The following is a 27751-nucleotide window of genomic DNA, read 5'->3' as shown; positions in this document are numbered from 1 at the left end:
AGAAGCTGTTTCATCTGCTACGACTGATGTGGCTTTCGATTTAATTTTGAGTCCCTCCATCTGTTGCCGTTTAATGCTTAATAACTTGGCTTTTATTTTTTTGATATCATTTAGACGAATTACGTCATCATGGGCCTGTTGATATAAGTCTCTTAAAACTTTATAATAAAACTCCATTGTATTCCTCAACTCCCTGTGCCTGGCTGCACTATACTGCATGACAACTTTCCGCAGCCTTGGTTTAGCCCTCCTTGTCCACCAGTCTATGACTGTTGGGTGCTTGTCTACTGTGCGGAGGCACATAGTCCACGCAAACCTTATTTCCTGTTCCAGTTCTTCGTCAGTTAAAACAGAGATATTTAAGTTCCATTGGCCTCTGAATCGACGGGTTGGTTGTACACTTAGATTAAAGCAAGTTAAAAGTGTACTGTGATCGCTAAAATACACTGGAATAGTCTCAACGTTTAATAAATAATTTTGCAAATTTGGTGACACGTAAATTCTATCTAGTCTGCTGCGGGAGTGGCTGGTTATATACGTGAACCCGACTGACGTCGGGTGCTGAAGTTCCCACACATCCTTAAGGTGTAGATCACTTACTAATTTTTTTAACTGTGGCGAGTAGTTGAAGTTGGGTTGTTGATCTTTCTGGTTTAAAACACAGTTAAAATCTCCACCTAGTATAAGAGAACACGGATTTTTCCTCAATAAATAAATCAGTTCATCTTGAAAAAACTTCGCACGATCCAATTTGTGGGAAGTTCCTGATGGGGCGTAAAGGTTAATCACTGTCACATCGAAAAGTTTTATGCCTATGGCTCTTCCTGATTCTAGTCGTTCGATTTCAGTCACCGGAATGCCTTCCCTTATAAGAATGGCTGTACCGATATTGGCTTCCGAAGAAACATTAACAATTTCAAAAAAGCCTGGGATCCGAAATTCCGTTATCGCAACTTCTTGTAGCAACGCGATATCTGTTCCGGACTGGTACAAGAATTCCTTTAGTGCTGCCAATTTCAAGGGTGACTGTATTTTATTAATGTTAATAGTAGTAATGCTATAAGCTTGCAGCACAGACATACCGGAAGAAGCTATTTGGGATGAGGTTCGGTATGATTATAGCAGCAAACGTGCTTCCCTACAAGGCACGATCTTTACAAGCTGTGTGCCCATTACATGTACTAACTGCCTAGAAAATTTGCACTGCTTTTAAACAAATAGCTTGAGAAGAAAAGTATCCTGAAATCCTGACAATGCATTGCTATAAGTCACTGTGGCCATTCTCTTTCTCCTCGTCAGTGTTGGACCTGATGACTTCATATTTGATATTCTTTTTCTTGATGTCTTTCTTCTCTGGTGTGACTTTCGCTTGATGACGCGTGACAGCAAGGCCCGGTGTCTGTCGCAGCCGCCGGCGGTGGCTAAATGGGGCAACGGCCGTGGCTTGCGAGTCGTCAATGTTTGGTTCCGGCGTGGTGTCTGTTGTGTTGTTTTGCTGGCGAGGCGGTGATGCTTGTGTATTTCCTCCTTCGGCGCGGCGTTGCGCTTCGGAGTCAGCAGGTTCTTTACCTGGTACTTCCTCGTACGGTTCGCACTGTATGGGTTGTGCACTTGATGCGGTTTTTTCAGCCGTGACCTCAGGCTCAGGGTCACATTTCCGTGAAAAATCACTACCCGCTGCGTTACTATCCGTTCGTGGCGGTGTAAGTCCTTGTGCGGAAGTGGGAGCCACATCGACCTTCATTCCATCTCCTTTTTCCACTTCCAACAGATCTTCAGGACTGGGCTTCGGCCTCCTGGCAACGGGTGTTTCACAGGAAGAGTCCTCATCAACATTTATTTCAGTGTCCTCTAGAGGACGCTTTTTTGTGGGAATCTCGCTGTCACGGGACGGAATTTCAGCAGTTAATGCAGGTTTTAAAGACGGAAAGTCATTAACATTAAGTGCAACATTTTCAGAGGTAGTAATAGGATCCACGACCGCCGCTGGCTCTGTTGTATTACTGGTTGGCAACAAATCGTTGAGTGTCAATTTCCGGCGTTGCGTAAGGTTATTCGTTAGCACAAATACACGGCGTGGGCAGTCCTGACGGAGGTGACCAGACTCGTTACATACATGACATGTAGGGGTTTGTCCTGAGTACATAACATGCGCCTTGTGCCCGTCAACAAAGATGTGGGAGGGAATGTTTGCTTTCACTTCCATTTCCACGGAGCGAATGCCGTTAAAGCACTGCAGCTTGAAATGCGAAGCCCACCTTTCGTTGACTATTTGCCTGACAACCCCATACTTTGAAAGGACATCTTTAATTTTCGAATTGTCTACTTCTATGGGAATATTCAAAACCCTAACATTCCTAATTACAGACTCGGAATTCCGGAGTTTGACAGTACTTTTAGTACCATCACGGTGTATAAATTCCGTTTCATAACCAAATTTTGCCAGAAAGCGGTCTACACTCGCGGAATCGTTAAACTTTACAAAAATGCAGTATTCATCAGAGTCCAGCTGCATGGTATGAACAGATTCAGAATGAAGGCCAATTACCTCGGTAATCCAGTCGTGTATTTCAAGTGCAGAGGGCTGTACTCGACGGGTGTACTTGTCGAAGGTGAAAATCACGGTGTTTTTTCTCACGGAGTTTGCCATGGTGTTCTGCAGCGAAGAAATCTCGGACAACGCCGAAATCCCAACGGCACTTCGTAGAAAGATGACACGAAAGAAGACCAAATGCTCAATTGATAACGCTTAATTCACGTGCAAAACGTCAATAAACGAGCACAAAACACGAAAACACTGGCGTAAACACTGAACGTTCACGGAGCAAACTTGAGGAGCGTGCGACCGCTGCGGCAGCTAATGCCAGACTGAACTCCGGTACAGATAACAGGTGCATCACAGCGTGCAAATTACGATGGCGACTCAAATGAAAACCTTAATATTTTTTTAAATATTATTTATTGTGCAGAAGTGGTACAAAGTTGTATCACTTTTCAACATAATCTCCCCCACGCTCACTGCAAGTCCTCCAGCGCTTACAAAATGCATAAATTCCTTTAGAAAATATTATTTTGGTAGTCTGCACAACCACTCATGCACCGCGTGGCGTACCTCTTCATCAGAACGGAACTTCTTTCCCCCCATTGCGTCAATCAGTGTCACTCGGCGGTTTTCCTTCACTATGGCTTCCACTGCTGCAATGTCCTGTGGAGTCACAACTCTTTGTGCCTGACCTGGACGAGGAGCATCTTCCACTGAAGTCACAACATTTGCGAACTTCCTACTCCATTTGTAGAATTGCTGCTGTGACAAACATGCATTACTGTACCGAACCTTCATTCGTCGATGAATTTCAATAGGTTTCACATCTTCACTACGCAGAAACCGAATAACAGAACGCTGTTCTTCCCTGGTGCAAGTCGCAAGTGGGGGCGGCCATCTTTATACTGATACTGTGACGGTATGTGTGCATCTGCACTATGCTGCCACCTACAGGCCAATCTGCACGCTGTTTGTAGCACGCTTACCAACTTACAGGATAACTGCGTGAAATTTTCGATTTGTTATTACAAATTTAAGGTTGTCATTTCACTCACCCTCGTATATGAAGCGACATCTAGAAATGTAACTTCCTGGCAGATTAAAATTATGTGCCCGACCGAGACTCCAACTCGGGACCTTTGCCTTTCGCGGACAAGTGCTCTATCATCTGAGCTACCGAAGCATGACTGACGCCCGGTACTCACAGCTTTACTTCTGCCAGTACCTCGCCAAGTTTGGAAGGTAGGAGACGAGGTACTTGCAGAAGTAAAGGTGTGAGTACCGGGTGTGAGTCGTGCTTCGGTAGCTTAATTGGTAGAGCACTTGCCCACGAAAGGCAAAGGTCCCGAGTTCGAGTCTCGGTCGGGCACACAGTTTTAATCTGCCAGGAAGTTTCATATCAGCGCACACTCCACTGCAGAGTGAAAATCTCATTCTGTTCCGCTTGTTGTTTGCAGAGATTTAGTGACAATGTTGAAGAATACTGTCATTTATCTGACTCGCTTCGGAGTGTAGTGTAGCATTCAATGAAAGCTACTTGATCTGCGTTAATAATGTGTAACCTACGTTTTGGAGCCCCTTGTATATACACTGACTTGACACGCACAGATGACAGTAGCATCGCGTATGCAAGGTTTAAAAGGGCAGTACTTTGGTGGAGCTGTCATTTGTTCTCAAGTGATTGTGTGAAAAGTTGTCCGACGTGATTATGGCCTCACGGCGGGAATTAATAGACTTTAAAACAGGAATGGAAGTTGGAGACAGACGCTTGGGTCACTCCATTAATGAAATCGTTAGGGAATACAATATTCCAAGATGCACAGTGCCATGAGTGCGCCGAGAATACCTAATTTCTGACATTATCTCTCAACAAGAACAACGCAGTGGCCAAACGTCCTTCACTTAATGACCGAGAGAAGCGGTGTTTGTGTAGAGTTGCCAGTGCTAAAAGACAAGCAACACTGCGTGAAATAACCACAGAAATCAATGTGGGGCGCACGACGAAAGTATCCGTTGAGACAGTGCGGTGAAATCAGGCAATAATCGGCTAAGGCTGTGTCCTACATGAGGGACAGAAGCGAGCGACTTCTGGATACGCGACACTCTAGCGACAAGCAGTAACATCGGGCGACAACCTTGGGTGTCCTGCGTGCGAGCGACCATGTCGCGCTACAAGATGGCTGCTTAGAGCCAACCAGCTGTTTCTGTAAAACGGCGTCCTTAACCTGTAGAATGCTGTAGCTGGAGAGTAAGGCTACGGAATTAGGTCTACTCAAGAAAATAAAGCGGAAAGGAATGCTGTGCATGAAATACACAAAGGGAGGAATCTCCATGGAGAATTTCGTAAGTATCGTCAACTACGAAGATCACCAGACAAATTGTTCCAATACACGTGAATGAACAGAGCAGCATTCGACTATCTCATCAATAAATTAAATACGAATGTTTTTTTTACATGATCAAGACCTTTTAACAGCCAATAAATGCGGACGAATGGCTATTACATGATTAACTACACTAAATTCCAACATAAGTACACAGATTGACACCAGTTAACAACAGCTAGCTGTAGGGGTAGCGTAGACAGTTCATAATCACATGTGAAGAAAAGGTTCTGGGTTCGATACCTGGACGTTTTTATATTTTTACTGATTCAGTTACGATTTTGTATACTATGCTTTATGTATACTGTTTACACTGCATCGCTAAGAATATTTTTAAGGTCTTGCCAAAGAACTTATCTTCACACCTACACCAGTTTATCACACACTTTTAATTCCTAATAAATTGCAATGAACCATGAAATTTTAAAGATATTTGATGTTGCGAACGTAATTCATCAGCAGTCAGTGTTAAGGCCAAGCGTTTCAATTACACTAAATAGTTTGTAAAAGTAAAGCTTACAAAGTTTTTGAAAAGAAAGTCAAACGTTTTGTGTAATGATTTGTCTAAAAGTATGAAATAAAAAATATTAGAGAAACGTTTGGAGCACCTCGTCTTCTGTTCATGATTTCGAGCATCATTCAAAGGCACGTAGAACGTTTCTCTGACCTAGGCCTACTTATTTCTTTTACATAAATCATTTCATAAAATATTTGACTGATTACTTCCACTTTTGAATTTCAAGTTTTATTCAGAAAGCATGATCTTACTGACTCCTCGTTTGCCTTCCTAACGTACTTGATTCGAAGGAAGTCTTTTTGACATTTTAATACCGCCCCAATGTGTCTTTTTATGTGCAAAATAGCTAGGTCTTGAACAGATGTCATTTTTGACACTTCATTTATAGCAGCTTTTCGTGAAAGATTTCAATTTTTCCTCAGCTTATTAATTAAGTCTTCGTTCATTACCCTGATTATATTCAAGCAGTTAAATATTTTCATGCCGAACTAGACCTCATGCTGGTCACTTTGATACCCCGTTTACCTGCTTCACTCCCTTTGTTTGACTATGAAAATTTGGACAAAACCTCATGGTGTAAGTTATAGGGAGTCTTGTTTTAGCTCTGCTCACGCGTTTACAAAAACGTATTGAGTGTTAATCATATGATAAAATAGTCCTTTCTGCGTGCTGCCATTTCCAGAATTTGTCGTTTCGATATCTTGGACCTTTTATGAGATACGACGATTTTTACAACCATTAGATTCCCAAAGCGTAGGAAACCAGGGATATAACAACCAATATCTCAAGAATGAAAAGAGGTATCATTGCGGTCTCAACTTTAAACACAATTGAGATTTATTGGTTACATTTCATATGTGATAATGTATGGCCTTAAATGAACTATACGGAAAGTCTACACAATGTGATTCTTACCTCTGCAAATTCTTAAAAATTACGTGCAGAACAGTGACTATGACGAATAACGAAAATAGATTCTGACCTTTATCATTTAAGGATATCAAGCTATAGGTTGCGGAAGAATCAGATTTTTTCGCCGAATAGTTTTCTTAAAATCGGATGATAAGTAATCCATAGCTGCCGTCGCGTCCGCTCGACTACTTTGCCAAGAAGACACGTGCCTATCGCTCTGTGTTGCGCGTGCTGCAGTGACAAGATTCAAACACGTTTGAATTCAAACGTCGCCAGTTGCAGCGGGAGACAGGCAGCGACACAGATGTTGCTCACGTAGGAACTTCCGTAACTGTACCTGCTGTTGTGTTTTGTCGCCTTAAGCTGTCGCTCACTGTCGCGTGCTTCTGTCGCTCACGTAGGACGGCCTAAGGCAGCAGACTAGCAATGTGAGAGCCCTTGCTAGCATCACAACATCGCCGCCAGCGCCTCTCCTGGGCAGGTGACCATATTGGTTGAACCCTAGACGACTGGAAACCCCTGGCTCGGTCAGATGAGTCCTGATTTGGGGTAGTAAGAGCTGATCGTAGTGGTCGAGTGTGCCCGGACCCTGCGACCCATAGACCCAATTTGTCAACAACGCACTGTGCAAATGGTAGTGGCTCCATAACGTTATAGGCTGTGTTTATATAGAATGGGCTTGGGACCTCTGGTCCAACTGAACCGATCACTGACTGGATACGGTTATGTTCGTCTACTTGGAGACTATTTGCAGCCATTCGTGTACTTCATGTTCGGAAACAACGATAGAGTTTTTATGGATGACAATACGTCAGTCGCTGGGAAACAGTTGCCTGCGATTGGCTTGAAGAGCATTCCACACAATTCGAGTGAGTGATTTGTCCACCAAGATCTTACGACATGAATCCCTTCGAACATTTATGGAACATAATAGAGAGGTCAGTGTGAGTACAAGATCCTGCACCAGCAACACAATTCCGTAATTATGGACAGCTATAGAGGCAGCATAGCTCAGTATCTCTGAAGGGGACTTCGAACGACTTGTAGAGTCCATACTGTGTCGAGTTGCACTACTACGCCGGGCTAAAGGAGGTCGGCCACGATATTAGGACGCAAATTGGAGAATCCACTGAGATACGTCGCTCACAAAGTACAAACCGTTATGACGCTGCGCCTGGGAACGAACATCTCGGTGAAGCTGGTCTGCTGTTCGCTTGCTACTGTCGTATCTACGGAAAATGGATGAACGACTGCGAAACCACGAGCAGGCGAGAAGGGATTGAACGTCCATTCCTCATTGCGGAACACGAAGGTCGGAAGTTTGCCAATTACGCAGAATGGGCAGCGATCTGTCACAGATCTGAAGACAGATCATAATGGTGGTGCAGGCACACTTGTTTCTGAGCACACCGTTTACCGCAAGTTGTTGAACCTCCAGCAGACGACCTTGTTGGGTTCCCAAGTTACTCCAAAAATATCCCCAACTTACTGTCCGATGGACGCAGGTCGGTGGAGGCAGTATTATGTTACAGCGGACATTGAACTGGGTTTTCGTCCGTCCTATGGCTCTGTTGAAGGTACCACTGCAGATGTGGATTGTGTGTTTATTGCTGTGGAAGACCTGTATTCCTTCATCTTTAATGTCTTCCCTGACGGCGGCGACATCTTCCACCACGCTAACTGTCCCGTGTTACAAGGCCAGAATCAAGCTACAGTGGTTTGAGGAGCACGATTGTGAACTCATTTTGATACCTTGGCCACAAAATTAGCACGAGCTCGGTGGAGAATATTTGGTATACTATCGGACAAATTCAAGCCATGCAGAATTGCTGATGTATGCGTTCCAAAGAGTGATAATCATACTATTAAACAGGTGGTCATAGTGCTTTGGGCCATCCCATCAGCGCAACTGCAGATGTTGACTCCATTGTGTGTTCCGTGTGTTTCTTTGAAATGAAATGAAATGTGCGTGTAGCACTGTTGGACGGAGGTCTCATCCTGGGAATTTGGCCCGCCAGAGTTCATGTACTTTTTTTTTTTTTCACTCAACTTCCGCGACTCGCACATCACTGATGATGAAGTAATTATGAGGGCAACTCACGCGCACCCAGTCCCCAGTGGAGGAAATCCCCGACCTGGCCAGGAATCGACACAGGGCCCGTGATCGAGAGACAGCATCGCGAAGCGCAAGCCCGTGAGCTGCTGACCGTATTGTCGAGGACGGATAGTGAGTAAATCGAATAGACTGACAAAGAAGATATATTCGCGTTATTTTATCATCAACAGTATCTTGTTTATGAAAAGGGTCACATGCCTCATCCCCTGAATCATTTCAGCTCTTCTTCGTTCTTCACAAACATGTTTTGCCTCATGGATGGCATTTCGTAACTAGGTTTAACACATTCAACTCTGATACCTATCCTCTTCGACAGCGTAGGTGACCTGATGTTTTGGTTGTAAACGTAAAGAGACTCACATACATATGTCATTTTGTACCCCACCCATTAGAGATCGCCGGCCGCGGTGGTCTCGCGGTTCTAGGCACTCAGTCCGGATCCGCGCGACTGCTACGGTCGCAGGTTCGAATCCTGCCTCGGGCATGGATGTGTGTGATGTCCTTAGGTCAGTTAGGTTTAAGTAGTTCTAAGTGTAGGGGACTGATGATCTCAGATGTTAAGCCCCATAGTGCTCAGAGCCATTTTAACCATTTGAAAAGCTGCGCCCTTACGGGATACGGGCGCCGTCCACACGGACGACACACACGCGCCCCTTTGGCATATGGGATTAGAGCCGAAAGTGTTGACAGTCACTCATAAATAGTCTAAGGTCTCGGCTACTCCATTTTCTGCTATTTTCTGTCCCAACTACAAAGCCCATCAACAAATAAATGGAGTATTTCGTTTAATAAGTGGCAGCGCATAATCGTGGGAGTGTATCTGCTAGCTGGACTGCCCAGGACCTCGACACACGGGTTGAGCTGACTCTTGCTGCCGACAGGTACGGCCGACGCCCCCAGCAGCTGCTGTGCCTGTCAGCCCACGTGCTCAGCAGACTGCTGGTCGTCCTCGCTCCACACGTGCTGCCCCTCTTCATCCTGGCAGCATCCCTCGTGTCAGCCGCAAATGGGCCCATGGTGGAATCGGTCTTGTCTGTTGGTGAGTGTTAGAAAAAGCTGAGTAACTTTCGCAGCAATCTGAGCAGTACCGGGAAACCTTTATAAAAATTGGGGCATTGTACTCATTCCAGAAACTGGGAGAAGCTCTGTAAGAACTTCAAATGCCTGAGCAAAAAAATGCAACACTCTCAAGGTCTACGTTCAGCGCGACTATGGTATAATTTGTGCGTACTAATGGGGTGTAGTATTAGTGAGTCATTTGTCACGGTATTCGACAATCAGATAGTGCTGAGTTTTGGCTCTGCAGGCAGGAACTGTGTTCAGTTTACAGCTGAGTAGTGTTCGCAACCTTCTTCATACGGCATAACCACACTCCACCAACGAGTACGTACTCCTTTTGAACGGCTTCAGCCAATTGAACAGTGTCTCATTTTGAGGATGTGGGAAGCTGGATGGACGAGTACATGGACTCCTGCACACGTTGGGTACAATGTGCCGATGGTGTGTGGATGTTTTCAACAGTGGTCTGGGCAACATTCCCCCATCTGTAGACCGGGTTTTGTACATCTGCACAGGACAGTCACATGACAAAATAGACGCATTATGCGAGCTGTGGTGCAAAAATGTTCAAATGTGTGTGAATTCCTAAGGGACCAAACTGCTGAGGTCATCGGTCCCTAGACTTACACACTACTTCAAACTAACTTATGGTAAGAACAACACACACACTCATGCCCGAGGGAGGATTCGAACCTCCGGCAGGAGGGAGCTGCAGTGCACAACCGAACATCATCGAGGGCCGAAATCCAGACACATGTTGCAATGGTGTCTCCTGAGGGCTCAGTGGCAACCGTCTGCTTGCAGCTGGATTAAGGTCACAGTTGCCTTTAGCCATGCTACCACTGACACCATGACACTCCAAGCATGGCTACTCTTGTGTCCCGGGAGAGATGACTGGAGAGATGATTGGCACTCTCTCCGCCCCGGGTAGCTGAAGGGTCAGTGTGACGGATTGTCAATCCTCTGGGCCCGGGTTCGATTCCCGGCTGGGCCGGGAATTTTCTCCGCCCAGGGGCTGGGTGTTGTGCTGTCCTCATCATCATCCTATCATTCTCATCGATTGCAGGTCGGCGAAGTGGCGTCAGATTGAAAGACCGGCACCCCGGGAATGGTCTGCCCGACGGGGGCCCTAGACATACCATTAAATATATTAAATAAAATAAATTGGGACTCTGTCGTCTTTAACGATGAGAATAGGTACTGACTGTGTGGGTGATGGAGTATGGCATAGACCTGGTTAGCTGCCTATTTCTGAGTGCATTCTCCACAACACACATGTCCTGTTCCAGACTTCGTGGTGTGGCAGACACTAGTAAAGCTCACGGTCACACTTGTTGTTTCTGCAGGGTAAAGTAACCATTGTCCGTTACACTAGACAGGCTACCATTCATGTGCTACTGCCATTTCCTCGACAGAAGGGTGACACGGTTTTCCAGCAGGACAATGCACGGCCACATATGGCTGCTGTCGCGCAACGTGCTTCTAGTGGTGTAAAACAGCTTCTCTGGCCAGCAAGGTTACCAGATCTGTCGCCAGCTGAGCATGTAAGGGCCATACTGGAACTTATTCGTTCTCCAGGGACAGCTAGAACTATTGCCAAACTGCAACAAAAGCCGCAAAATGCTAGATGCAGTCTGTCGCTGGACGCTATTCAACACCTTAATGATCGTTTGCATGGGAGAATACACGGTTGCATTGCCACCAGAGGGTGTAAACTGTGTACTGACGCAACTGTATGTACACCCTTTATTGTGTTATGTGTGTTTCATTTGGTCTGAATTTGTTACCATATTGGCACACAGTCCAACAATGGTGAACTACCTGTCACCTCACTTGTGAATAAAATGACCTTGTCCTTGATAGTGTTGCATTTTTTTCCGCCGAAGATATTCGAAAATGCTATATGAAAGAACCTCTTACAAAGTTCTCAAGTCTGAATCCCAAAATTTTTTTTGACGATATACTTCATCTTTTTCTACACACATATATACTCATCAGATAATGTTCTGTCACATCTACTCAAACAGCAACAAATGGTGTTGAATTGTTTTAGAGGTTTCCATAATACGTTTAAGTAGCATCTCCATATTAGGTACGTCTGTTGCAAAAACCAGATGTTCCTGGGGCCCCACAGCAGATAAAATACTCAAAAATCACCTAAACCTGTGTTAACGTCTATAGAGTTACTTTCCACGAGATCACTGAGTAAAAGAATACACTTTTTGTACCAAAAATACTAACTTTACAGTGCACTGCAAACCTAGCAGCTGCAAAAATAAAGGCAATAAGTATGACAGTAACTCATTTGCAAATCTGTGAAATCAAAGTCTATTACTGAATAACACTAAATGTTGTGATGTCATCGAAGTGTCACACTCTTCGACTGAGGGTGTCCACTGTGCATGGTGGGTTCTTGCGATTAAACGTTGCAAGGCACTTTACATTCGTCGATCGCTCTTGAAACACCCCCCTGTTATGTCCTTAATTGGGTTTTGTGTGATTTACCAAAGCCGCCAAACAGTTAATTATTATAATTTATGACCATGTGCTTAATGGATGAAAGGCTATCGGTTTTTCTGCTGTGGCTTCAGGAGTATTTCAACCACGTGCGGCTGTTCTGAGACGGAATAGTTAATGATTGAATGTTTGTCTATTATTAAAGACCATAAGGGTTGCAATGTACAAACTGATATCTATTTTCTACTAACACACAAATTCTGAGGCAGTTGCTACCTTCGCCTTTATATGTCTAATTACAGTGATATCTTTTATTGGTTGCTGATTTCAAGTACTTCGTCACAGGCAATGATGATGGTTAACATTCACAACAATCCTCACTGCAATCCATGGTTGTTTCTGGCTGACGCGGTTGACACAAAACACGTATTTCGGCATTTGTCGTTTTTGGTTTCATACTACTCGCGAATCGGTATCAATGAGGGTCCACCCCACAATGGTCAGGGGGACGCGCTCATTTTTCATACACTGGTGAATTTACCATTTACTGCTCACTCGACCGCCATTCTTGCCCATCTCTCCAGTACCACTCCTCACTCGAAACTAGTCTCACTGCCTCCTGCAGTGCTCAACAATCGACTCCTCTGTGTACTATCGATCTGACTGTCGGATACTAGCATCTATATTCGTGGGATCACGGATCCCTTACATCCTCGCCCTAAAAACCTTCTTTGTAGCCTATCTTAATTAACACAGCATGGCAAATATTTTTACAAACTTTGTCTTACATTCAATTAACAATAATCTTCACTTTGAAAGGTTTGTATGGACCGTTAACTACATATTTGTTACTGGTTCATCTGTTATAGCTTGCAACAGCAAAGACAAGAAGACAAACTAGTTGAATGCCAGCTACCCCTTTGGTATGCCATCCTTTCAGTGGGGTTCCTGCCATCCATACTACTATCACACTAACTTATCACTCACTTAGTCAACACACATGAAAGTTAAGGAAGAAATTCACAACTTACTCATTTGAGTCTTTAACGCAAGTGAAATTGATTATGAGAACTAAATATAGCACTTATTTTACAATTCGTCATGCCTCTACAGATTGATTCAGAAATCTTAAATTCTCCATTATGGCACTAAATATGTCTTGCATAACTATTTACATAGCTAGAACTAATGTGGTCACCCAATGAAAAATTTTAAATTACTAATCATTTCATTTTTCCAAACATTTATACTGTCATGTGTGAATTGTTATCACTAATGCTCAGATGAGAGGTACAATATTTCATGTTATATTGACATTAATCCAAATCTGCTATATGGATATTTATTATTCATTACACAGTGCCAGAATTCTGCTTCTAAAGCTTGGCCATGTATAACTATAATTGACTTGACTCTGATAGCTAATTGGATTACTCATGAGTTACCCTTTCTGTTTTATCAGCATACTTCAGATCAACATGTATACCTACAAATAACTTGCAAACAGATGTTGCTCATGTGCTAAATGACATACTTCAAACATCTCATACTCAATACAGTTCATTACCCAGAACTCCCTCAACTTAACAGCAACTTCAACTGCAAATGTATAGATACATACCTTCAACCTATATCAACCCCCCATATTCGCTGCAATAACTACATAAAAATACTACTCCAGGCTCCTTGGCCTCTCCGTATATCATATTTCACATCATTTATTCGAGCAAGTATCTCATCATGTATTTGTTTCTTTATATGCCTTCCTATTTACAAGCTGATACATTACTTCAGTTCTCTTACAATTGCTTGACCTTTCCATGCCTCATAAAACAACTCCATAAAATTACACAAACTCTTATTTGACCAATTAGCTTCCCACCAAATTTTATTAACATTGGCTTTCTCATCTGGTTCTCATTTTATTACTTCTGGCACTATTAATTTTGTAATGTACTGACACTAAACTGATTTTTAACTTATTGATTCTTTGACACCTCACTCTCTACAGCAACAGTAACTACTTATCCATATTTTAAGTCAAGCATGAATTTGCTACATGGTTCCTGACTGTATCATTTGGATGACCACTACGTATTTTAACTACTTCACACTAACTTCTTAACCTAAGGATAGAGAAAGATAGTAGAGGAGTGAAAGCTGAAATAAGAAATAAAGTCTCACCCAGCTGGGAGTGTACCAGTCGCCACTTGGTATACCAGCAAAAGAGTTGCTGGCTCCCCACACCTTGTTTAGTTCACTGGTTCTCTTATTTCTTCAATTCGTACATCATGATCCCTTTGTCTATCTTCTCCCCTCTCATAACTCCTGTCATCATCATCTCTCCCATTATTGTGGTAAAACTATCGAGCATTGCCACGGTTCCTATATCTATTACCCCCACCTCTACCTCTGTAATTTGGCGGGCCATTAAAATGACTTCGATGGTAATTGTTTCCATCTTGGTTCTGATCACCCATCTGGTTGTTTTCCTGTGCACGAATAGTTTCTAATTGTTCCAATACTTCCATTAAAGTATCTTTATCTTTAATCAGCTTTCCGGATAAGTTTTCTTGCATCCTGCGACTTAACATCCTTTTAATTGCTGATATCATTATGTCGTCATTCAATGGTTGCTCTATGTTTCATTCAATTCCCATAGATGCTCAGCAAATTCTCTCAAGGTACCTCTGCATATATTAAGGGACTTGCGATGCAGTAAATCTTCAAGTGTTGCACACTGGTGACTTTTGGACCAGTACTTCTTTAAAAACTCTTCCTCAAATTGACTGTAACTGGTAACTTCTTCTCTCTTTCTGACGCCCCAGGTGAAAGCTTCACCCTCCATTCTGTCTATTGCGAATGTGGGTCTGGGTGTACCAATTATCAGCGTTCACTAATGTAACGACCTTGCCCTCCCCTACTGTTAAGGTGGCACTATTTATCTTCCTATCAATCTCTTCCAATTTAGTTTCTAGCTGTTGGACGCCCTCCTGCAACTGTTTGATCTCATTTGTGATTATATGTTCCACAGCATCCTCCAATTTCACTTGCCCATTTCCCAATTTACCAATATTAACTTAGCACTGCTGTTGTATTTGTACCACATCTTTAATCTGCTGGTGTTGGTGTGTTTCAAATTTTTGTATTCTCCCTTCCAGTTCAGTTTTGATGCCCTGGACGTCTCCCTCAGCTTTTCCACTTATCTCTGCCTTCATATCGCTCATCTCTTCTTGGAGTCGATCTACCTTCACCTGCAGCTTGTCATCTCTCTCCTTAAGAGTTATTCGCATCTGTTCCTGGAATTCCTGCAGTCCTTTCCTTAAGTTTTCTTGGGACATCTCTGCATACTTTTATTGATTTCTTTCTTTTATTTCCTGATTTCTTGATTTCATCATTTCCTTTAGACATCTCTTCCATGTGCTTGTTGATTACTTGGAGCATCTTGAATATTATTGACTGTGATTCTCCATCCTCTAGACTCAGTTCCTTTTTAATTGGTTTTACTGGTGTCTCGGGGTAACCAGTTCAATGACCCAATGGACTGTCCATTGACATTTCACTATTACCAATTCCCAACTCATCCTTGTCCTCCTGCCCTATCTCCATTTTTCTAACTACTTTCTCCCCAACCTTTTCTTTCAGTTCAGGATTCATTCTAAACTATTCACTATGCTCAGACAAGAAAATAAAATAACCTCCTAGTAACCCAAACACTCACTAATTAACTGATAACTAAATAATCCTTACTGTCTTAGATTAAGCCAGGCTGGCAAAATAGACCTCTGCATTGAACACCATAAATTACAAAAAACCTACCCGGATCAAACATCAATGACTGCGTTTATACACAAAATTGCGAAGTAACTACACACAACTTAAACATGTAGTTTACAATAAATAATGCAAATGAGACACTATTCTTTGCTGTACAGTATGAAAACACACGCATATTAGCATACCACGCTTCAGAGCAAATTCGCAAAGAAATGTTAAAAAAAATTATTTTTATATTTTCTGCAACTGACTAATTTAGTTTTAAGTTCTTTCCGCGCTCTGAGGATAGTGCAGTATTAATTAATCTCGCGCCAGCAAATCGTCCTCACTCACCCCTCGACGCTCGTCGAAGTCGCTATGTTTCGACGTTTGAAGTCGCGCTGCTAGTCATGTTGGCGCTGGCTCCTCCGGCGAGGCGGCTGTCAGGCGTAGCGTTGCTGTAGCTGGTGTGGTGCCGTGTGCAAAGCGAAACTCGCGTCGAATCGCGCTGACGCAGTCTCGTAGTTCCGCGCTTGGCGACGGGATGGGGCTGCTTTCACGTATTCCGTTGATCGGCGAGTAGGTGGCGCAGGCGTCGTATACTTCGTGGGTTCGCCACTAGATGTCGTACTCAGCGCCGTGGTTGTTTCTACTTCAGCCACTTGGCTCCGCTGTAGTCACCGGTCAGTGTGGTACACCTCAACTATCGAAATCCTTGCTGTCGTGGCATGTGGACCTTCTTCAGTGCTTCATATGCTTTGGCTACCCGCTCACAGAATGTGGGTGACGTCATCCAACAATTACGCCACAGTCAACACTCAGAAATGAGGTAACAGTTTAAAGGTCCACATCAAATTAAGCGATTTACACCATTTAAAAGATAATTTCGGATACAAAGTCACCCGAGAACATGTTCCTGACACTTTCGTAACGGAATTTTGGCTGTTTCACTCGCGATTATGCGCAAAGGCGCCTTTATAGAGTATGAATTTTACAGTAATTCACGCAGGTTTTCGTGTCCATACTTCAATATGTTGTTTATTAACACTGCTATTGTCACTTAAACTCATAAAAAACAAATTGTTTACTGTATCTCGGTCACCTTTGCACTGTATTGTCCAAATAATGTGTTTCGTTCCCGCGAATTCTAGTTTCACCATAAATACGTTATATTACACTGTTCCTAGTTGAAACACTCTAATTTTAGTCACGGTAACGACAATACCGGATTAGTCTTGCACTAAAATCGTCCGATTAATGCCAATATCTTTCCACTGAAACCAGAAATGGTCGTTAATAAATCATTGTTTGGATCCGAAGATTGCAACTGTCCTTGGTAAGGGAGCCAAGGTGAAACACCCCCCCCCCCCCCCGCCCCCCAGTTAATTTATATGACCATGTGCTTAATGGATGAAAGGCTATCGGTTTTTCACTGTGGCTTTCAATCGAGTGCGGCTGTTCTGAGAAGGAATAGTTAATGATTGAAAGTTTTTCTATTATTAAAGACCATAAAGGTTGTGATCTTCCCCCCATGAACCATGGACCTTGCCATTGGTGGGGAGGCTTGTGTGCCTCAGCAATACAGATAGCCGTACCGTAGGGGTCAGTTGAGAGGACAGACAAACACGTGGTTCCTGAAGAGGGGCAGCAGCCTTTTCAGTAGTTGCAGGGGCAACAGTCTGGATGATTGACTGATCTGGTCTTGTAACACTAACCAAACCGTTCTTACTGTGCTGGTACTGTGAACGGTTGAAAGCAAGGGGAAATTACAGCCGTAATTTTTCCCGAGGGCATGCAGCTTTACTGTATGGTTAATGATGATCGCGTCCTCTTGGGTAAAATATTCCAGAGGTAAAATGGTCCCCCATTCGGATCTCCGGGTGGGGACTACTCAAAAGGACATCGTTATCAGGAGAAAGAAAACTGGCGTTCTACAGATCGGAGCATGGAGATGGGACCTGGGTAAACTGACTAAACCAGAGGTTGTACAAAGTTTCAGGGAGAGCATAAGGGAACAAATGGTCAGAATGGGGGGAAGAAATACAGTAGAAGAAGAATGGGTAGCTTTGAGGCATGAAGTAGTGAAGGCAGAAGAGGATCAAGTAGGTAAAAAGACGAGGGCTAGTAGAAATCCTTGGGTAACAGAAGAAATATTGAATTTAATTGATGAAAGGAGAAAATACAAAAATGCAGTAAATGAAGCAGGCAAAAAGGAATACAAACGTCTGAAAAATGAGATCGACAGGAAGTGCAAAATGGCTAAGCAGGGATGGCTAGAGGATAAATGTAAGGATAAACAGGCTTATCTCACGAGGGGTAAGATAGATACTGCCTACAGAAAAATTAAAGAGACCCTTGGAGAAAAGAGAACCACTTGTATGAGTATCAAGAGCTCAGATGGAAACACAGTTCTAAGCAAAGAAGGGAAAGCTGAAAGGTAGAAGGAGTATATAGAGGGTCTATACAAGGGCGATGTACTTGAGGACAATATTATGGAAATGGAAGAGGATGTAGATGAAGATGAAATGGGAAATATGATACTGCGTGAAGAGTTTGACAGAGCACTGAAAGACCTGAGTCGAAACAAGGCCCTGGGAGTAGACAACATTACATTAGAACTACTGACGGCCTTGGGAGGGCCAGTCCTGACAAAACTCTACCATCTGGTGAGCAAGATGTATGAGACAGGCGAAATACCCTCAGACTTCAAGAAGAATATAATAATTCCAATCCCATAGAAAGCAGGTGTTGACAGATGTGAAAATTACCGAACTATCAGTTTAATTAGTCACGGCTGCAAAATACTAACGCGAATTCTTTACAGACGAATGCAAAAACTAGTAGAAGCCGACCTTGGGGAAGATCAGTTTGGATTCCGTAAAAGTATTGGAACATGTGAGGCAATACTGACCCTACGGCTTATCTTAGAAGCTAGATTAAGGAAAGGCAAACCTACGTTTCTAGCATTTGTAGACTTAGAGAAAGCTTTTGACAATGTTGACTGGAATACTCTCTTTCAAATTCTGAAGGTGGCAGGGGTAAAATATAGGGAGCGAAAGGCTATTTACAATTTGTATAGAAACCAAATGGCAGTTATAAGAGTCGAGGGGCATGAAAGGGAAGCAGTGGTTGGGAAGGGAGTGAGACAGGGTTGTAGCCTATCCCCAATGTTATTCAATCTGTATATTGAGCAAGCAGTGAAGGAAACAAAAGAAAAATTCGGAGTAGGTATTAAAATCCACGGAGAAGAAATAAAAACTTTGAGATTCACCGATGACATTGTAATTCTGTCAGAGACAGCAAAGGACTTGGAAGAGCAGTTGAACGGAATGGACAGTGTCTTGAAAGAAGGATATAAGATGAACGTCAACAAAAGCAAAACGAGGATAATGGAATGTAGTCGAATTAAATCGGGCGATGCTGAGGGAATTAGATTAGGAAATGAGACACTTAAAGTAGTAAATGAATTTTGCTATTTGGTAAGCAAAATAACTGATGATGGTCGAAGTAGAGAGGATATAAAATGTAGATTGGCAATGGGAAGGAAAGCGTTTCTGAAGAAGAGAAATTTGTTAACATCGAGTATTGATTTAAGTGTTAGGAAGTCGTTTCTGAAAGTATTTGTATGGAGTGTAGCCATGTATGGAAGTGAAACATGGACGATAAATAGTTTAGACAAGAAGAGAATAGAAGCTTTAGAAATGTGGTGCTACAGAAGAATGTTGAAGGTTAGGTGGGTAGATCACTTAACTAATGAGGAGGTGTTGAATACGATTGGGGGGAATAGAAGCTTGTGGCACAACTTGACTAGAAGAAGGGATCGGTTGGTAGGACATGTTCCGAGGCATCAAGGGATCACAAATTTAGTACTGGAGGGCAGCGTGGAAGGTAAAAATCGTAGAGGGAGACCAAGAGATGAATACACCAAGCAGATTCAGAAGGAGTTAGGTTGCAGTACGTACTGGTAGATGAAGTTGCACAGGATAGAGTAGCATGGAGAGCTGCATCAAACCAGTCTCAGGACTGAAGACCACAACAACAACAACAAGGTTGTGATGTACAAACTGATATGTATTTTCTAATAACACACAAATTCTGAGGCAGTTGCTACCTTCGCCTTTACATGTCTAATTACGGTTATATCTTTTATTGGTTGCTGATTTCAAGTACTTTGTCACACGCAATGATGATGGTTAACATTCACAACAATGCCCACTGCAGTCCATGGTTGTTGCTGCCTGACGCGAAACATGTAATTCGGCACTTGTCGCTTTTGGTTTCATATCACTCGCGAGTCAGTATCGATGAGGGTCCACCCCACGACAATCAGGGGGACGCGCTCATTTGTCACACTCTGGTGAATTTACCATTTACTGCTCACTCGACCGCCATTCTTGCCCGTCTCTCCAGTACCACTCCTCACTCGACACTAGTCTCACTGCCTCCTGCGGTGCTCGATAATCGACTCCTGTCTACTATCGACTGGGTGTCGGATACTAGCATCTATGTTCGTGGGATCACGAACCCCTTACACTCTGCTATCTCGGGTATGCGTTTCTCTTTGCATAAAGCCAACACAAAAACTAGTGTTCTTTCCTTTACCTAAATTTGCGGCGTAAAATATTTAGTGTCACACGATGGGGAAGTGGTCGCACACCTTCAAACCCACATTTAACCCCTTCATTTAACTACTCGGCGACGGAGGTCAGAACCCCGACTCACAGCTTTGAAGTTAAGCGGTTTTCTTATTGGTGGCCGAGGAAATGAAATGAAATGATCGTATGACATTGTTGGCCGGGAGGCCCCATATGGGGAAGTTCGGCCGCCGTATTGCAAGTCCTTTTTAGTTGACCCCACTTCGGCGAGTTGCTAGTCAATGGTGATGAAATGATGATGAAGAACACACAACACCCAGTCATCACGAGGCAGAGAAAATACCTGACCCCACCGGGAATCGAACCCGGGACCCCGTGCCCAGGAAATGAGAACGCTACCGCAAGACCACGAGATGCAGATGGTGGCCGAGGAAAACATTGCAGACACATTGCTGCTCAGAATCGACACGGGTAGACAGTTCGTAGTGCGATGAGCAATAGGACGATGGTCTTGACGACTCTGACACTGCTGACGCTCCCCCGAATGATTCAACCCTTCGCTAAGGACACCTCGGCCAGCGAGCCTACGGGACGTCATCGCACAAACGCGACTGCAGCTTTTGCCCTGGCGTACAGCCCTGTGGCTGCACTGTTTTCGCACTACATCCAGCACGTCGGCCAAATCATCCGTGACGACCGCGAGGTAGTAACAAATGAATTGTGTCGCCAGTTGTCTGTCGCTACAGGCTGCGTGATAGGCATTGTTGAAAGACTGGTCTTCTCCAAGAGTTCTGTACGTTGGGTAGGAGAATATTGTCCGACCAGAATAAAGAAACGAGGAAACTAATTACATCCAGTCTGTTGCAACATCAGACTTACGTCTGTACAGCCCATTCAACGTTCAAAAAATGTCCGAGAGATGGCGCTTCATCTGATCAGAATAGCAATAATTAGCATAACAAAGTAAGACAAAGCAAAGATGAAGTTCTTTACAGGAAATGCTCAATATGTCCACCATCATTCCTCAACAATAGCTGTAGTCGAGGAATAATGTTGTGTGCCGGCCGGAGTGGCCGAGCGGTTCTAGGGGCTACAGTCTCGAACCGCGCGACCGCTGCGGTCGCAGGTTCGAATCCTGCTTCGGGCATGGATGTGTGTGATGTCCTTAGGTTAGTTAGGTTTAAGTAGTTCTAAGTTCTAGGGGACTTATGACCTCACCAGTTGAGTCCCATAGTGCTCAGAGCCATTTGAATAATGTTGTGAACAGCATGTCCGGAGTTATGGTGAGGCATTGGCGTCGGATGTTGTCTTTCAGCATCCCTAGAGACGTCGGTCGATCACGATACACTTGCGACTTCAGGTAACCCCAAAGCCAATAATCGCACGAACTGAGGTCTGGGGACCTGGGAGGCCAAGCATGATGAAAGTGGCGGCTGAGCATACGATCATCACCAAACGACGCGGCGCGCAAGAGATCTTTCACGCGTCTAGCAATATGGGGTGTTTTTTTTTTTGTTCTAATAAAACCCCATGTCATTCCAAGCAATTTTTACCTCTCTATCTACATTATTCCGTGGTTTATTAAGTTTTTAAATTTATACTGACTTTTTGATCACCCAGTAAATACTTAATTGCTTAAAAGCTATCAGGGTAATTAAGGAAAACTTAATTATATTAAGGAAAGCTTGAAATATTTCACAAACAGCTGCTGCATCTAGCTATGTAAATGAAGGGTCAAAAAGTTCATTTCTTCAAGTCCTAGCTGTCCTGTGCATAAAAAGATAAATTGGTGTAATATGTAACTGTCAAAAAGGCTTCCAAGTACTAATTTTGGGAATTTAAAGAACAGAAGATGCTAGGAATGCAAATAACGTAGCAACAAGACCATGCTTTCTGAATAAAACTTTAAAATAAAAAAAGTGAAACAGATCGGTCAAATATTTTGTCGAAGGGTTTGTCTAAAAGAAATAGAACAGAGCAGAGAAATATTTGACATGTCTTTGAAAGATACTCGATATCACGCGCAGAAAATGCGGTGCATCAAATATTTCTCAAGTATGTCTTACTAATTACTTTTAGACAAATAATTTCACAAAACATTAGACTCTTTTAAAAGATGATCTATCCTTTACTTATGCAGACTATTTGGGTTAATTGAAACGCTATGCTTTGACACTGATTTGGCAAGACGCAGTGTTGACAGTATAGAAGAAACTTAGTACACAGAATTGATGACAGGATTGCAACCAAGTCAGTTAAAATGTAGTAAGCAACCAGCGCCGAACCCAGGACAGTAAGTATCACTCATTCACAACGCTACTGTTGCACCACGTACGCCTCCTCTAGATAGGACTGATTTTCCTGTATTAACTATTTAATCGTTCTTCCGCTTTTATCGGCTGTTGAAAGATTTAGGTCATGTAAGAAACGTTCGTCTTTAAGTCATTCATGAAATTGTTGAATGTCTCTCTGCTCATCCACGTATTCTCGAAGAATTTGTCTTGTGATCTTCGTAGTTGATTATATAAATTACGTATCTCTCCATGAAGGTTTCTCCCTTCGTAAATTTAATGCACAGCCCTCCTTAATCGCCTTATCATCCTAAGTAAAGATAATTTTGCTGCCTTACCCTCGGGCTACAGTATTCTACGATTTAGCGGCGCCGTTTTATAGAAACAGTTGGTCGACTGTAGTAGCCATCTTGCAGCGGGAGATCGTCGCTCGCACGCAGGACGCCCAAGCGTATCGCCCGATGCTCCAGCTTTTTGCTGGAGTGTCACTTAACCCTCCAGTGGTCGCTCCTAAGAAAGTTACACAATAGGCCGCGTGGATGACAATAGTCACCCACTGAGTTTCTCCATTTTATACGGTTATATAATGTATTATTATTTCTATTAATATGTATTATTACCATGGTATGGGTTAAAAAAACGAAATATACGTTAAAATGGTTTATTGTTAATTATGAATCTTAGTTCCTATGAAAATAAGTACAAATACAAAACATGAAATACACAAACTTCGTAAACCTACTTTACAAATGTAATTTTGACCGTATATCAGTTCCATTTAAGAAAGTCAATAAACGAAAATAAAATCATTCAAAACAGTCGTTACACGTGTCGGAACAATGATCTGGGCATACCCAATTTAGGCACTTCGAGCACACTCTTCTCGTAGTTTTATTTTTCGCTCGTCCACAGATCTGGCATCTTCCCCTTGCACCTGCAGGCCGGTGTTCATTTTGACTGAATTTTGGTACTTCTGTCTTGAGTAAAAGAGCACCTCTTTTCATAATTTCGACTGGCACATGAGGATTTTCGACGTGTCGTTGTATTTGGGGTGAAATCAGCTCCCAGGAAAATGATTCTATAAAATCATCTCGTTTGACTGCTTTTTAGCCATTATTCACTGATAAGGGAACCTCCCCATCGCACCCCCCTCAGATTTAGTTATAAGTTGGCACAGGGATAGGCCTTGAAAAACTGAACACAGATCAATCGAGAAAACAGGAAGAAGTTGTGTGGAACTATGAAAAAAATAAGCAAAATATACAAACTGAGTAGTCCATGCGCAAGGTAAGCAACATCTAGGAGAGTGTCAGCTGACGAGCGCCGTGGTCCCGTGGTTAGCGTGAGCAGCTGCGGAACGAGAGGTCTTTGGTTCAAATCTTCTCTCGAATGAAAAGTTTGATTTTTTATTTTCAGACAATTATTAAAGTTCAGGCACTCACACATAATCAACTTCGCTCTCCAAAATTCCAGGACATGTTTAGATTTGCTTGGACATATGCAGGATTTGACGGTGTACACACGGAAACATTTGAAAACGTAAAAAACGTATGTTTTGACAGAGCACAGGGAAAACTGTGCGACTGTGAAACTGTTGCATTCATTTGTTGCAGTTTATGTGACAAACTCTTATGTTTTCACCTCTTTTTTGGAGTGATTATCATACCCACAAGAAAACCTAAATCGGGCAAGGTAGAAGAATCTTTTTACCCATTCGCCAAGTGTGCAAGTTTGGTGGGTCGACAACATATTCCTGTCATGTGACGCACATGCCGTCATCAGTGTCATATAGAATATATCAGACGTGTTTCACTGTGGAGGAATCGGTTGACCTTTGACCTTGCGATCAAATTTTTTCGGTTTCCATTGCAGAGGCACGTCCTTTCGTCTACTAATCGGACGGTTTTGCGGTGCGGTCGCAAAACACAGACATTAAACTTATTACAGTGAACAGAGACGTCAATGAATGAACGGACAGATCGTAACTTTGCGAAAATAATGAAAGTAAAATTTTCACTCGAGGGAGGACTCGAAACAAGGACCTCTCGTTCTGTATATGCTCACTCTAACCACGGGACCATGGCGCTCCTCAACCCACATTGTCCTTGAAGTTGCATATGTTGCACATGAACTATTCAGTTTGTATATTTTCTTCATTTTTTCATAGTTTCACACAACTTCTTCCTGTTTTCTCGATTGATCTGTGTTCAGTTTTTCAAGGCCTATCCACTGCGTCAATTTATAACTAAATCTGAGGGGGGTGCGATGGGGAGGTTCCCTTGTGAGTATATACACTGTGCGTTTGGGGACAAGTTCACAAGATGGAAGAAACTAAACGGCAGCTCATCTCCTTGCGTCCCTCACCACCGAATGTTTGCACAAAGCTGATTCACTACACCAACACCAACTTTTGACTTATTCTAAAAGGTGACTATTTCGGGTTTTCTTTTATCTCCAGTAGATACATCAATTGAATCATTATCGTGGATTGAAGATACCAGAATCTTGGATTTATTTTTTCTTTGGGTGTACGAAACAAGGGTCTAATTATTTTGAAAACCAAAAACAGAAGTATTCAGTTGCTTCTTTTTATTTGGTAGGATCTCTTTTGGCAGCTCCATTTTATTTTTTTCAGGGTCCCAACATAAGTAATACTTTTTTCAAGGAACGCTTCCACCAGCGGAATACCAACTATCACAGGTAATATTCCTATTAGGGCAATAAATTGGTCTGCCAAGGTGAAAGACAACATCTTTTCCAGCATTGCTGACTAAATAAGGCCCTAGTTCCTGCGTTCCACAGTAAACTTCTAAATTCATCGTGTACATCATTCTACAATCTACAAGTGCGAATACCTTTCTTCTATATTTGGCAGGTTTGCTTGGAATAAACTGCCGGAAGGAACACTTCTCCCTAAAAGGAAGCAGTTGTTCATCAACCGTGAGGTATACGCCTGATGTGAAATAACGCTGAAAATTCTTTATAAATTGTTCCGTAAGGTGACGAACTGGCGCTAGCTTCTCTGATTTTCTTCTGTCTTCTCTCGTGCTGTACTCATCAAAGCGGAGGCACCGCACCAGAAAACGAAATCTACGCTCGCTCATTGATAAATCGCAAGCTTCTATTCCACGTCTTTTGGAGTTATCCCACATTTTTTTAGTACTTGTTCTGCTACAACGGCGAGAATCAATAAGAAAAATAATTCCAATCAGGGCACAAATTTTAATTTCACCTGTGAGACGAGCATCCCTGTCTCTGGAGAACTTATTCTTAGTTTTCTGAATATACAGATTTGTATATTTTGAAATGATACTGATTATTCCGTCATCATTTCTGTTTTAGCGTTTTTAGTTCTGACTGTTGGTCCCGCTAAGCGCCTTATTATATTACATGATCGAATTTTCACATTTCTCCGGGGCACTTTTTTGCTCCACTTAGTGCTTCCATCAACACCTACAAATTCCTCTAAAGTACAATCCTTACCACTCTCTTCAAAGTCAGTTGCCTCCTGCTCTGTCTCAGAGCTATGATTCTCTGCTGCTACATAATAGCTATCATAGTCACTGTTGTCACTCTCGCAATCTAGAGCAGCTTCGTTTCAATCACATTCCTCCTGAGGCGTAGCGCCGTATAACGATCCTGCCATGGAGGCGGTTAAGTGGGAGATGTGTCTCAGAGCTGGATTGTGACAGATGGTGGCGCGAGACTGGACGAGCACGTAGTTTATGTGTCAGCCGATAGGGGACAACACTGGGTAGGGGTCTGTGAATTTAGTTTCGATTGTGCCTACTAGAGTGCACTAAAGTAATAGAATGTTTTTCATAAACTGTTCTAGTATTTTCATAAAATGTTATTATGTTTTTTGTGTATGTAAAATGTTATAAATGTGTTTTAGCAGTATGAATGACGCGTGAGTGTGGTTTAAGGTTAATATGAAGATAATTGTTTAACGAGTTATGTAGTAGGTTTTAGTGTGGGAAAATTTCGAAGAAGTATGGATATGGACAAGGGGGATTTTTGTAGAGTAGATTCGTAAAGTAAGTTTATGGTAAAGGGAAAGTTAATTCTGGTATAAATAACAATAGTAAATAAATTTATACATAAGGAAACTTCAGCGTATTAGATAATTACGTCGGTAAAAACTGCAGTCATTAGATTTACTATTTTGCGATTGGTTATTGATGAAAAGCGCGGACTGACGCGGGAGAATGTTGTTTTGCTATTGGCTGTTGAGTAAACTGACCAAAGCAGTATTCTTCGCGCGCCTTTCTCTGCCGGTAGAGAAGACTGAGAGTATTCTAGAGAAGAGTGGGAGCCTAGCCATGAAACAGTTTGGACGTGTGTAGTAGTAGTTCCGATGGAATTGATAAGTTGCCAGATCTAGCAGTGTTTCATGCATCAAAAGTGTGGTAATGTGATGGCATAATTATTCCGATGGGCGTGTAGAAATTTCGGAATATTTAAGTGAATTTTGTGACGAGAAAAGACATACGTTCCACGTGGCGTATTGAGCAGGTCGGTAGCTAAAAACTGTGACTGCATTTGGTACCGACAGACTTAATATTTCGCGAGCATTCTCAATGAAAAACAATCAGTATTTTTGTACCTATTGCGTTTTTGGGGAAATGCAACACCATAAACTTGCTAACGCGAGTGAAAGGGATTGTGAGTGACTGTGTTAAGACTAGCACGGGCTTGGCAGTGACACTTGTTCACCTAAGTTTCAGAATGTATTGATTGAGGACAAAATTTCCAACCTTTCATTTCGTGTGAAAACTTTCTCCCGAAATGTAGATTAGTGACTTTAATTGCAGCCTGGTTCACGTCGAAGTGCAGTAGGTTTCGCTCGGCTTTCCTACTGATGATCACAGGTAGGTGGAGGTCCGGCGTAAAGGGACGGAAAGCACCGCGCCGCCGCGCTCCAGCTACTTTATCCATAATTGGAACATTATCTTTTACTGAAATAAAACAAGAAAGTAACTAAAAAATAGAAAGAAATGCGATTAGCATATTTAATATGATGTAATATGCGCTAAAAACTGTTAAGTAAGAGAAACACTGAAGGAATATATCAGTCAAAAATACTTACACGAAAGGTCGCATGGATGACATATGTCATTTA

The 27751-nt window shown here is 42.7% G+C and overlaps 1 protein-coding gene across 1 annotated transcript in view; it reads left to right on the top strand.

The window, feature by feature from the left end:
- The window catches only part of LOC124789259 (solute carrier family 22 member 7-like), a 155098-nt gene that overhangs the window by 73780 nt on the left and 53567 nt on the right, over positions 1–27751 (top strand). The window contains exon 4 of the mRNA XM_047256556.1: positions 9353–9510. Coding sequence (XP_047112512.1) covers positions 9353–9510 — 158 coding nt within the window. The remainder of the gene's footprint in view (positions 1–9352; positions 9511–27751) is intronic.

The sequence above is a fragment of the Schistocerca piceifrons genome, chromosome 3 (assembly GCF_021461385.2).
Source record: "Schistocerca piceifrons isolate TAMUIC-IGC-003096 chromosome 3, iqSchPice1.1, whole genome shotgun sequence".
Lineage (NCBI taxonomy): Eukaryota > Metazoa > Arthropoda > Insecta > Orthoptera > Acrididae > Schistocerca > Schistocerca piceifrons.
This window is presented reverse-complemented; position numbering and strand designations above follow the sequence as displayed.